This window comes from Eleutherodactylus coqui, chromosome 3, assembly GCF_035609145.1.
Source record: "Eleutherodactylus coqui strain aEleCoq1 chromosome 3, aEleCoq1.hap1, whole genome shotgun sequence".
NCBI lineage: Eukaryota > Metazoa > Chordata > Amphibia > Anura > Eleutherodactylidae > Eleutherodactylus > Eleutherodactylus coqui.
In genome coordinates, this window is record NC_089839.1 from 80,174,843 (window position 1) to 80,187,968 (window position 13,126).

General features: G+C 45.0%; 1 protein-coding gene across 2 annotated transcripts in view; it reads left to right on the top strand.

Annotated features, from left to right (window-relative positions):
- The window catches only part of LOC136620797 (cystatin-like), a 29,702-nt gene that overhangs the window by 10,887 nt on the left and 5,689 nt on the right, over positions 1-13,126 (top strand). The window contains exon 2 of one of the 2 annotated variants that reach the window (XM_066595790.1): positions 8,128-8,434. In XM_066595790.1, coding sequence (XP_066451887.1) covers positions 8,213-8,434 — 222 coding nt within the window. In that variant the 5' untranslated portion in view covers positions 8,128-8,212. Of the gene's footprint in view, positions 1-8,083; positions 8,435-13,126 lie in introns of those variants that run through there. The other variant, XM_066595791.1, reaches the window with a different exon arrangement.

A 13,126-nucleotide genomic window follows, 5' to 3' on the forward strand; every position in this document is an offset into this window, starting at 1 on the left:
GCATCTCGAACACGCTAATACTCGAACGAGTATCAAGCTCGGACGAGTACGTTCGCTCATCTCTACAAATAATATAAGCATGGTAGAACCCAAAATAGACGATTAAAAAAAATGGAGAGCACTGTTGTGAAAGTAAATGCAAGTGGCAGTCAGTGATTTAATATCCATAACGACCAACCAGTATGAAAAACCTTTTTTAAAAAAGCTGGTACAAACACATATTTCTCAGCTAGCAATTTTGACTAATGAATAATGTTCTTAACCACACAAGTGCATCATATCCAAAAAACAATGTTTTTATTATGTCTATTCAATAAACTGTATACATCATAGTGGTGACCCACTCCACGGCCACATGCAATAGCAAGTCACACAAAGGACATATCCCTGAAGGAAAAAAGACGTGATACAGACATTGCACCCGAATGTCCAGTTCATGGCCACCTAAAAAAACAAATAACAATAAATATACATAAAATAGTGCAAAGCACATAAATTAAAAAAAGGGTACAGGGTTATATTCTATATTGAGACCCTTTGGCTGGAGCATGTCAGGTCGAAAAATCCACTGTAACTCTAGATATTTAAGATAGCCTTCTCAGTCCCCACCTCGAGGTGACTGAGGCACCCCATCAATGATGTAATAGTGTAACTGGCTTACTGAATGGCCTGCTGTAACAAAATGCTTTGCTATCGGTACAGAAACATAATTAATCCTAATGGTAGATTTATGTTTAGAAATGCGTGTCTTGACAGCCGTAGTAGTCTCACCGACATAAAGGAGACCACTTGGGCAACTAATCAGATGGATGAGAAATATCGATGTACAGGAGAATCTACCACAGATGTCAAAACTGTCGCAGACTGTTCGGATGTACAAAGGAGTCACCCATGATGAGGTTGCCACAACTGGCACATCCCATACAGGAATAACATCCTCTCCGTCTGACTGGCAAAAATGTACGGTTAATACCTGCAGGTGCCACCTCCCTATTAGTGTTAACTATCTTGTCCTTAATATTAGGACCCCTCTGGAAACACATCATCGGAGGAAACAGGAATTCTTCCACTCCGGGTGGCATCTCTGCAGGATCGACCAATGTTTCTTGAGAATATCATATACTCGACCACTCAGTTGTCCAAAACCTGTGATGAAAGGCACACGTTTGGGCTGTGTTGTCCCACGTATACCTTCAAGCACCACATCACGAGGAATGGTGCGTATTTTGATGTTGAGTGAGTCAATTAGCGGTTTTGCATAGTTTCTCTTAAGGAATTTCTCACACATCATGCTCAACTGATGATCAACAAATGAATCATCAGCAATCCTTTTTACTTGGAGCAACTGTCTCCATGGTAAGGAGCAAACCATTTTTGGAGGGTAGCAGCTGTTAAAACATAAAAGATTGTTGCAATCAGTTAATTTTGCAAAAACATCTGTCGTCAAACAACCATAAGAGACCGCAACTAGCACGTTCAAAAATTGCACTTGATGACTCGAGTAAGTGATGGCGAACTTCAATTCATCATATATGTGATTAAGTTCTTGATGAAAATCACACAACTCACTTTCTATTCCACTCCAAATAAAGAAAATATCATCTATATACCTCCACCAGGCCTGGACCTTGGTCCGGGCTGGGGAGGTATATATATGAGCCTCCTTGACTGTGTTCAATTAGAGGCTGGCATACATGGGGGCCACATTGGTCCCTATTGCCATGCCACGCTTTTGTCTGCATAGCACCCCATTATACAAGAACACATTTTTAGTGAGGATATCCTCCAATAGAGATAAGAGGAATTCAACATGTGTGGAAGGCATATTAATGTTGACAAGATGGTCCCTGGTAGCCTGTAATCCCCTGTGGTGCTTAATGTTGGTATATAGAGACACCACATGAAAGGAACCCACCAGGCTACCAGGTGCCACAGAGATCTCCTTAATTTTGATAACAAAAATTTATTGTATCCTGTATAAAAGAGCGAGCCCCAGAGACGAAGCCCCTGAGGACTCTGTTCAGAAATTTAGAACAATTACAGAACATTGAGTCCTTCCCCGACATAATTGGATGCCCTGGTGGATTAATTGGGTCCTTGTGAATCTTAGGAAGGGAATACAGGATAGCAGTCGTAGGAGATCGAGCACTCCAAAGTCCCTCAATTTCAAATCAATAATCCCCAAAGTACATGCCTCATCAGGAAATGATATTAAATCCTTGTGAGACTTAGGAATCGATCACTATTCAGTAGTTCATAAACAGCAGCGTCCCCTAATTGAGAAAATATCTCAGCATTGTATTTTGTTGTATCCATGACGACCACGGCATCGCCTTTGTCCGCAGGCCCCATCATCAGGGATCGATCATCACTGAGCTGTTGCACGGCTAACTTTTTTGCCCTAGACATGCTAAATCTAGGTTTTGAAAGGAAATTCAGTGATCTTAGTTTAGAGATGTCAGCAGAAACTAGCATCTCAAAACTGTCAACAGCAGAAAAGTTACCAACTGGTACATAAGTGCTTTTACAGCGTAGTCCAACTCCCACCGAGGTAAAACCCTCACGGGGGTTGGACTGCGCGGTACCAGCACCAGTAGAACTCAAACCATTAGTAAAAGGAACTTTCTATTTTAAGTTCCTAATAAATTTTCTGCAATCAATATCGAGTGTAAACCAATTGGTAGATGGCGTAGGACAGAAGGATAAACCCTTTCCAGAAACCTGCAACTGGACATTAGACAAAGTCTTAGAGGAGATATTGACTGCCAATGAGTCATTACCTAGTGTAGGTTCTTTTGGCGAGTCCTGGATCTCGCCTGGATGTTGGAACAATTTCTTATGGGTCCTCCCATGTTTGCGACCGCCCCTTCGTTTTCTCCCTCTAACGGGGGGCTATTCTTCTTGGTCATTATGGGCCGTTTGCCTAAAAAGGAACTTTACAGTCGGACATAGGACCTTGGAGAGAATCGTCAGTGGAATCTGACCTGGTGGAATGTTCTGAACGTTGGAAACCATCTCGTCTATGATGATTAAACCTCTGTCGACTTACAGGGAGACCCTTGGTTGGTGAATTGAGATCTAGATTTGGAAGACTGCCAATAATATATGTGTCCAATCCTATAGTTAACGGCATCTCGCTGCCATTTTGCCATCTTTGTTGACTCAATTTCCTCTCGAAATCTCCTAAATGAAATATCAGATTTCTTCATAAATGCTGTAAATTCCTCTTTAGACAGGAGGGAATGGAGTTCAGTTTCCAATTCACTAACCAGTTTGGCATATTCAGAGATCTCAATATGCAAAAACTCCAAGTTCAAGAAAATAAGGTCCAGAACATTCTTATTGGCAATGCTTGTGAATTTAGAGCAAAATTCCGTATTGTCAGAAAAAAGTGTTGGCCATATATGCGGCCTCAATCCTCTAGGGATATGCTTTACAGAATAGTATTCTTTTAACATCACAACATGGAGTCTTAACGATATTAATTTCTTATTACTTGCCTTGTCTTTCCATTGTACAACAACGGCGTCAGGTAGAGCCAAAAAAGAGACAGAGTCTTGCCAGGTAAAATTCATTGAGCATCCGTTTCCGTATATGCAAACACTGTGGAAAAACCCAAAGCATCATCATCCAGGAACAAGAAAAGGTCACAAATCCCAGAAAGTGTAGACACTGGCTAGGGTCCATGTTCCAGTAGCAAAGAAAGGCAGTTGCCAGCAGCACAACTCACAGATCCAAACAAGTGGGGGAGTGAAATAAAATTGGTGTGCACGCATACTATAGGATCAGGACTCCAAATGACCCTTTAATGCAGACCAGATACTTGTAGGAAAGCAGCACAAATATAAAGTATCCTTTTTAAGCTTAAAACAGCATACTTTATCGAAACATCCCTATTCTCATGATGACGGGCACAGTCCTGCACATGCGCAGTGCCGCGGCGGCCATCTGACTGGATGGTGTCATTGAGTGCAACCATGCCAGTAACGCGATAACAATCCTCATCTATCCCACCATCTCCTTGGTTGTGGGCCCGCTCCTTGGATGCTGCACTTTCACTGTGCTTGAAGACCACTCTGAAGAAAAGATACCCTTCTTGGTCATATCTGTCAAAGGCTTCCCAATCAGTGAAAATTCCCATATGAACTTATGATAGTAGTTAGCAAAACCCCAAAATCTTTGAAGTGCCTTAAAATTTTTAGGCTGCACCCAATGCACAACCGACTGTACCTTGTCCGGTCCCATTTTAAAACCCTGTGGAATAATGATGTTTCCGAGAAATGTAATCTCCTGCACAGCAAAAGAACATTTCTCTCTATTAGCAAACAATTAATTGTCCTGAAGCGCTTGCAACACCTGACAGACATGTGAAACATGTGAAGAATAATCCTGATAATAAATAAGGATCTCATCCAGGTACATCTACAGAAAACATCCAATGAAACTGTGAAGCACTTCATTGATGAAAGCCTGAAACACCGCAGGAGCAGTGGTCAAGCCAAAAGATATTATTAAACTTTCAAAATACCCTTCTGGGGTATTGAAGCATGTTTTCCATTCATGCCCCTCCTTGATTCATATTCAATTTAATGCTCCACACAAATCTAACTTGGAGATACAAATGCACCCTTAACTGGCTGAAAAGGTCAGGCATGAGTGGTAATGGATACGCATTGCATTTAGTAATCTTCTTAAGTTCTCTGAAATCCAAACAATGATGATCAATAGCACCATCACCTTCTCTATGGGGAGGTAATTTATCAGCCCCTTCTTCAGCAAGTACATCTGAAAAGTCACTAATGAACTCAGGGAATTCTTTAATTTGCACAGAAGAAATATTAATTGACCTACAGTTTTGCCAGCATGCCGAATTCCATTTGATCATATCCCCCTACTCTATTGAATCACCGGATTGTGTAACTTTAGCCAGGGCAATCCCAACACCACCTGTGTAGGAATAGACTTCATGACAAATAAACAAACTTATGAATATGAATATGTAGCAACCCAATCTTCAAACAGACCTATAGAACAATACATTTTAAACACCTTTAAGTAAGTGGAACGGAATCAATAGTGGACACAGGAATGAGACAGGCCAAAGGCTTTATGCATAGTCCAAAACTTTTATGCATAGTCCCAAACTGTTTATAAACACCCTCACCGGAGAATTACCTGTGGCAAGTTCAGTCTCAGTGGGAAAGCACTAGCCTTGTAGCTGTTAACCAGGTGACCTGCAGACTTGGAGGAACTGCTTCTTTAAAGGGGTTCTGACATGAGAAAAAATTTTTTTTACTTACCTGGCCAGGACCGATCGTCAGGCATGTCCCCTGTATCGAGCATCCTCTTCTGTGGCTTCTAGAAGCAGAGCTGGAGCTGTCAAAATGACCGCTTCCTGCTCTGCTCCATCCGTGAGCCACTTCCGGGGTGAATGGACAGGCGCCATGTCACAAGCAGTGCTTGCTGTGGGCGGCCCGTCTGTCCTGGCTGAACTGCAGGATCTGCACGTGCACAGTGGAGAGGTGGCCTGTCCTGACTCCTGTCAGAGGGCACCTGTCTACTGCGCTTGCGCGCAATCCCGGAGGGGGGCGGCCCGTCCTGTCTCGTCTGCGGAAGAAGACTGCCTGCTGGGAGATGACCCCTGCTGCACAACATCAAAAGAAGAAAAAGGTAAGTATAAGGTTTTTATGCTTTAACAAGCCCTAAATCGTGGGTTACCTGTGTCCATTAGGCAGACCAGGGAACAATGGCTGTTAAAGCATAAAAACATTATTCATGTCAGAACCCCTTTAATCACCGGGCCAGCTAGTTCCTCTGGCTGAAACCTTTGAAGTGGGCATACCCGAAGAAAAAATGATTAATGCAGCCGCAGAAAAAACAGCGACCACCAGTCCAACACTTTCCTCCTAACTCTTTAAAATAATGAACTCATTGACAGAACTGAACCCAGATCTCGTAGCCAGATAGAACATTTGTTTCTCACACAGCATCGCATCTGGGTGCAATGCAGGAAAAAAAAATCGCTAATGTGCATGAAGCCATTCAAAAGAATGTGGTTCATATTTGTGCAAGATTTGTACATCTCACGACACACAAATCGCATCTGATTCTCTTGCCAGTGTGAAGGCGGCCTCAGAGGCTGAAAACATATTTTCACGTAGTCCAGGAAATGTGTCTTGTCTGGAAAGTTTACGCCAAGGGGCTAGATCATGTATCTAAATTCATTTTGTAGTTGTATACAGCGTGATTCAGGTATGGGTACGGGTACAGATGGAGGGGGGCCCCATTTGAACTTTTGCACCCGGGCCCTTGAGCCTTTAGTTACGCCTTGGAGACGTGGTATACGTATGTTTGTATGAAGAGTTTTTACTGAAAAGTACTGACAAGGCTTTTTAGTACAACAAAGAAAAAGGTATTCAAGCCCATGTTCCCCAAACATATGCCTAAATGACACTCCTAGCATTCTCTAGCACAGGGGTCCCCAACCACCGGTCCACGGACCAGGCCCGGGCCGTTGGGGTTCCTCTGCCGGTCTGCGGTGGCACCGCCGCAGGGTACTGTCTAACAGCAGACTTGACAAGGAGGTGACGCCCCTACCTTTTGATTGGCTGGAACGCTGGCCTGCTAACTCCGTCTCTCCCCCAGGCCGCTGTTGCCATTGTGCAGGTAAATGTCTGCGGTCCTGTGTCTGCAGTGCAGACACTATCGCCACCTAAGTACTCCGATGCTGACACTCCCAGACTCACCACCAGTGGGGTCTGCTGCCCTGACAGTAGATGTGGGCGCTGCTCCGCTCCTGTGGGTGAACGCCCCTTCGGCGCTGCCATATGATAAGCCAGACTAAGGCGATTGGCAGCAGGGTCGGGACACAAACCAAAGCGGGGTCCAGACGCAACCTCACTTCCCAGACCCACAGATGGCAGGGCAGCGGCGACAAGCAGGCTAGCGGGGACAGCCTATGTACGGGGTGAGTTACAGCAGCGTGTGTGCACGGCACATCACAGACGCCAGCTGGGGATAGCAGAGGAGTGAGAACATGACTTTGAACCGGACAGTGTGAACAGCGGGGTCCGGACGGCACATAGCACGGCTGCAGGTAAAACAACCAATGAGATGCTGGGGGCGTCACCTCCATGTTAAGTCTGCTTAATGATGTCGACACCTCTAACTTCCAGTGTCAACTTAATACAACAGTACCCCGCCACAGACCAGCACTAAACACTGACAGTGTGCTCTGCAGCGGATCAGAGCACACTGTGTGGGCTGGCCTCAAAAGGCGCGGCTCCTGGCAGAGAACATTATGCGGGGGGTGCGATCTTTCTGCGTTAGGGAGCCGGTACTGTTGTATTATGTCGCCACTGGAAGTTTATAGATGGCGACATAATACAGCAGTCTTGACATTTGTAGACGCCCCCAGCTTGTGATTGGCTGGGGGCGCTGCCGTGCTATGTGACTGTCTCACCTGTCTCAGGAGGAACGCAGCCCACGGTAACAGCGCCACCAACACTCAAGCCAGCACTCAGCCCGTCGGACGGGAGCTGACATCCCTGCTAAGCTAACAGACTGTCGCCGGGGGTGAGTCACAGCAGGTGTCCTCCTTAACCCCGCCCCCATATTACCAAAGCCCCACCCCTGCTGGGCCATGGAAAAATTATCTTGCTTGAAGTCGGTCCCTGGTGCAAAAAAGTTTGGGGGTCACTGCTCTAGCATATACGTCAAACACATCTACTAAATGCGATGGGAACACAGCCTTATTCAGGATGGGTCCTGTGTGCAATAAAGACAACATGGACAAGTGAATAAGCAAATGTCCTGTGTTGACAGGAATCATTCCCTTTGGCTTCCCAGAAGACTCTAATTAACGCCTATGGTCAGTAATTTACAGCTCAAAATATGCAGTATACTAAAATTACCTTTAGACGTGAACGTTCCTTATTTGTATATGCTTGACAGATCTTTTCATTCGGTCCTACTAAGCCATAAGTACAACATATCATTATGACAAGAGAAAAACGTATCAGCCTTTCACGTATTTTGGAAATGTTTCCTTGAAATCTCTTGGCTGGATGGCAAACATGTGATCCACTAAGACTTGGCAAACACTGGCTTTCATCTCTTTAAATACAGAAGAACCGGCTCTTCTGCACACTCTGAAAGAAGAACAGAAACTGCAAAGACAAAGAACACAGAACTCCTAAAATAACCAACAGAGATGGCTGTGTTCTGGAAGGTGTGCCTTGTAGTCACATTGGCTCTATGTTCACAAGTCTCTGCAAGAATCCTGAACATCAACCTTCCAGGAGGATGGACAGATGTTGATGCAAATGATGAAAATATAAAGAGTGTATTACAATTTGCCAAAGAAGAATACAACAAGCTGAGCAAAGATGGTTACATCATTAAGATTAACAAGGTTATCCAATCACGGCAGCAGGTTAGTAATGAGTTCTGATACACAATGATTTAAAGGGGTTGTCCCGAGCCGAAACAGGTTTTTTTTTTTTTTCAATAGCCCCCCCGTTCGGCGCGAGACAAACCCGATGCAGGGGTTTAAAAAAAACAAAACGGATAGTACTTACCCGAATCCCCGCGCTCCGGTGACTTCTTACTTACCTTGCGAAGATGGCCTTCTCCCATGGTGCACCGTGGGCTCTGTGCGTTCCATTGCCGATTCCAGCCTCCTGATTGGCTGGAATCGGCACACATGACGGGGCGGAGCTACGCGATGATGCGTAGAAGGGGGCGGAGCCAGAACTCCACTCGTGCCGAGACCCAAGAGAAGGGAGAAGACCGGACTGCGCAAGCGCGTCTAATCGGGCGATTAGACGCTGAAATTAGACGGCACCATGGCGACGAGGACGCTAGCAACGGAGCAGGTAAGTGAATAACTTCTGTATGGCTCATATTTAATGCACGATGTATATTACAAAGTGCATTAATATGGCCATACAGAAGTGTATACCCCCACTTGCTTTCGCGGGACAACCCCTTTAAGTTCCCCCGTACACATTAGACTTTTTGCGTCTCAACTCGCCAATAACAGTGAAGATGGATGGCTTTCTAGTGCAGTGTTTCCCAATTACACTCCTATGGGTACCCCAACAGGTCATGTTTTCAGGATTTCTTCAGTGCTGCACAGGTGATGTAATTATTTGGGCTTGGGCAGCCTGTGGGCTCTGTCGATAATCAAGTCCCAAGGAGAAACTTCAGGGATCACGGCTTGTGTTAGTTGTTGAAGATATTTGGTGATTCCTAATGGCGGAATAGATTCCGGTATTCCCCTAAACTTGATATTGTTACGACGATTCCTGTCCTCCATATCTGCCAGTTTAGTTTTGAGCGATTCTACCTCTTCTGCTAGCGTGTAGTGGGAATCAATGAGTTTATTATGTGAATGGGTAAGCTGTCCCATTTTATTTTCTGTATGGGTGACCCTTTCGTCGAACTCCGTTAAATTTGTTTTCAGAGTAGAGGATAAGTCAAGGGAATCTCTTAGGGCCACTACCATTTCTTTTATAAAGGCTTCTGTTGCCGGTTTCTCCTTTGTGAGCATTGAGGATATGCAGTCATTTATAGGAGGCATATATGTTTTTTCTGCCTGCTCTCCTGTTAGCTTGGGGCGTTGTTTAAGAGGGCTAGCAGATGGAGAGACATAGGAGAAGCCCTTGTTCTGGATGGCAGGCACCATTTTGTGAGCACCTTGTGCTTGTTCATTAGGGTAATTCTCCTTAGATGTCTTTATGCAGCGTGCTCACCTCAGAAACCTCCTCTCGGACGGGTGACAGGTCCTGTGGAGAAGAGGAGTGAGAGGTTGGGGATTCTCCCTCTCCGTGCGCTGAGCACAGCGACATCGGGACTTCAGCTGCAGTATCCCGCGGGCGGCCGCCGCAGCTCGTGATGGAGGACTCCTCCAGCCGTCCTGCATGGGCTCGGGTCGACTTGCGGTGTGACATCGGGGATCAGCTGGAATACAAACGCTGACAGCGGGGTAAGTTTTCAGCTGTTTCAGTAGCTTTTCCGTCGCTTTGAAGAGCTCAGAGCTCTGGACTAAGCGGCCATCTTAGTGTTCGGCTAAGCCACGCACCCACAGGTCATGTAATTATTGTCAGTGCCTCAGACATTGTCATAGGTGTTCTTACTATAGGATATCCTAAAAACATGACCTGTCGGGGTGCCCCTAGCATTGAAGTTGGGAAACAATGTTCTAGTGCATATTGGGGCAGCTTCATTTTCCGCCATCACATACTGTTGAGGGAAAGAAGGACTTGAGATGTGGAATTTGAATGTCTGATCTGATTGTTTCCTGAGAGATAAGCCAGCCTGCTTTCCAAACATGCAAACTTTCAGCCAAGTCGAATGTTCATGTGTATGGGGCAACCAGAGGATACAGCTGTGGTACGAGCGATCATTCGTCCAACAGTTGTTGAATATGTATGGTCAGCTTTACTGCACTCATACGATACACAGTAAGGGTTTACCCTCTGTAGTCAGGTGATTATGTGTCTACTTGTATCATGGCCATCACAGGTAAACCCTTTCTGTACAATGGAGGGATGTTCCATACAGGGTTGCCAACTAGAGATGAGCGAGCATACTCGCTAAGGACAATTACTCGGTCGAGCATTGTCCTTATCGAGTACCTGCCCGCTCGGAAGAAAAGATTCGGCTGCCGGCGCGGGTGAGCGGTGAGTTGTGGGAGTGAGCAGGGGGGAGCGGGGCGGGGGGGGGGGGGGGGGGGAGAGGGAGAGAGGGATCTCCCCCCGTTCCTCCCTGCTCTCCCCCGCTGCTCCCTGCCGGCATCCGAATCTTTTCTTCCGAGTGGGCTGGTACTCGCTAAGGACAATGCTCGATCGAGTAATTGTTCTTAGCGAGTATGCTCACTCATCTCTATTGCCAACATAATTTTTAACTTTTTTTTTCTGTCAACTCATCAAAAAATCACAGACAACCAACATTTTTTTACAGACACATTAGAAAACAATAATGAACCTTAATTATTCTAAGTCATATATGTCTGTAGCTTATAATACGAAGATAAAGGCATCTGCAGTGTTTTCTGTGAATTGTAAAATGATGATAATTACAATCATAATAACCTGTAAAAGCTTCTCTAGGTTAAAAAACATTTTTTTTCATGCCCTTCCCTTAGGAATTTTTGGGGAGTCGGCAACACTGGTCTCACATTGTGCACAGGCTAAAAGAAAAGGAGGTGGGAGAGGTGGTGATGGGGTAACTGTAATGTTGACATTAAGGGCACACTCACGGGGCGTTGGCATTTTTAGCTCACGTATTGGTCCATTTTACTGTACTTTTTGCAAACACAAACTCGAGGGTGACCAAGGTCTGCTACTGACTGAAACACATCCCTTTTAAGCTCAATGCTGTGACACTTTTTTTCAATAAAGGCTTAGTTCATTCACACCATCGATGGCCAACTTCTTTTGGATTTATTCTATGTGAATATCATGAAGGACTACACAATTTGCTTGGAGATCAAGCCGCATTACTGCAGTGGGGTGGAGAAGAAGGGAGTGATGGGCACATATATTTTGCAGGAATTGAGCATGTTGAGCACAGTAGATTTGTAATTTAAGACAATTGCTTCAATGCTCCCTCTCTATACTCCTAGAAGTAGTTCAGTAAGATTTCCCCTCAGTACTAGTTAGCTGGCGGGTTTACTGGAGGTGTAAGATGCAGGTGTTAGGTGGAATTTTAAGATGGCCACTGAGCTAATCCTGGCTTTGAATTCACCAGGTAGTTAAAGTCACTGTTTTGTGGAACGCTGGCTTCCAACTTGGATCTCCTCACTGCAGGAAAGACAAGGGAGCGAACCTCGCTATCCTTGCTGGCTTTGTAGAGAAACTCTGCTCACACAGCTGGCTTGCTAACTCTCTTCCTCTCCGACCACGACTCACTGCACACACCTTTCTCCTCCAACTTCTCTCACTTTCTCCTCTCTTCTTTTTCCACACACTCTGACTCCTCCTTCACTTCCATTCTCAATTCCCGCACTTTCTTCTCTCCACCCACTCTGCATAGGAAGCCATGTAAAGGTTTCCCGCCCTTGGGCTCACTCACCAATCAGTGGAGGTGTGACAGGCAGCCAATACGTAACTAGCTATTTTCCAACACTAAGCTCTTAGCTTGGGAAGGCGAAAAATAGAGTTTCTCTGACGCGCAGCACCTTCTATGCTTATGGAAAGTGCATAGACAGGTGTGACAGGACCAAGTTGATGTGACTATGCTGGAGGACCCTCTGGACCACTACACTCCCATTCCATTCATTAATTTAGCTGCCCTTCTTTGAACCCCCTCAAGCACTATAACATCTTTCCTGAGCACCGGTGACCAGAACTGTACACAGTATTCCATGTGGGGCCTGACAAGTGCCTTATATATTGGAAGAATAATGTTCTCGTCCCTCACCCCTATACCTCTTTTAATGCACCCAAGACGTTTTTTGCTTTTGCAGCAGCTGGTTGGCATTGATTGCTTCAATTAAGTCTACGGTCCACTAGTACCGCCAGGTCTTTTTCCATATCACTTTTCCCTAGCAATACCCCATTTTGTGTATATTGGTGACATCCATTTCTCGTGCCCATGTGTATAACCTTACATTTATCAATATTGAACTTCATTTGCCATTTTTCTACTCAAGCTCCCAGTTTATCTAGGTCCTGTAGTTACCAGGCTCTCTTTTAGACCCCTTTTTGTATATTGGAACCAAGCTAAAAAATCTATTCTTTTGGTGATTTGGAGGTATACTTTGTGTCATTGTCATCCTGAAATGTGAAATTCATCTTTAGCTTTTTAGCCGAGACCCGAAGGTTTTGTGCCAAAATAGACCGATATTTGGAACTATTCATAATTCCCTCCACCTTGAATAAAGCTCATGTTCTAACAGCAGAATAACAGCCCTAAAGCATAAGGCTGCCTCCACCATCTTCACTGCGGGTATGGTGTTCTGTTCTCTTTGCACCAAACACAACTTTTGGAATTATGGCCAAAAGGTTCCCCATTGGTCTCATCAGACCATAACACGTTCTCCCATGTACTTTTGGCAGATTTGATGTAGGTTTTGGCAAAACATATCAGGGCTTGGATGTTTTTCTTTGTTAGATAAAGC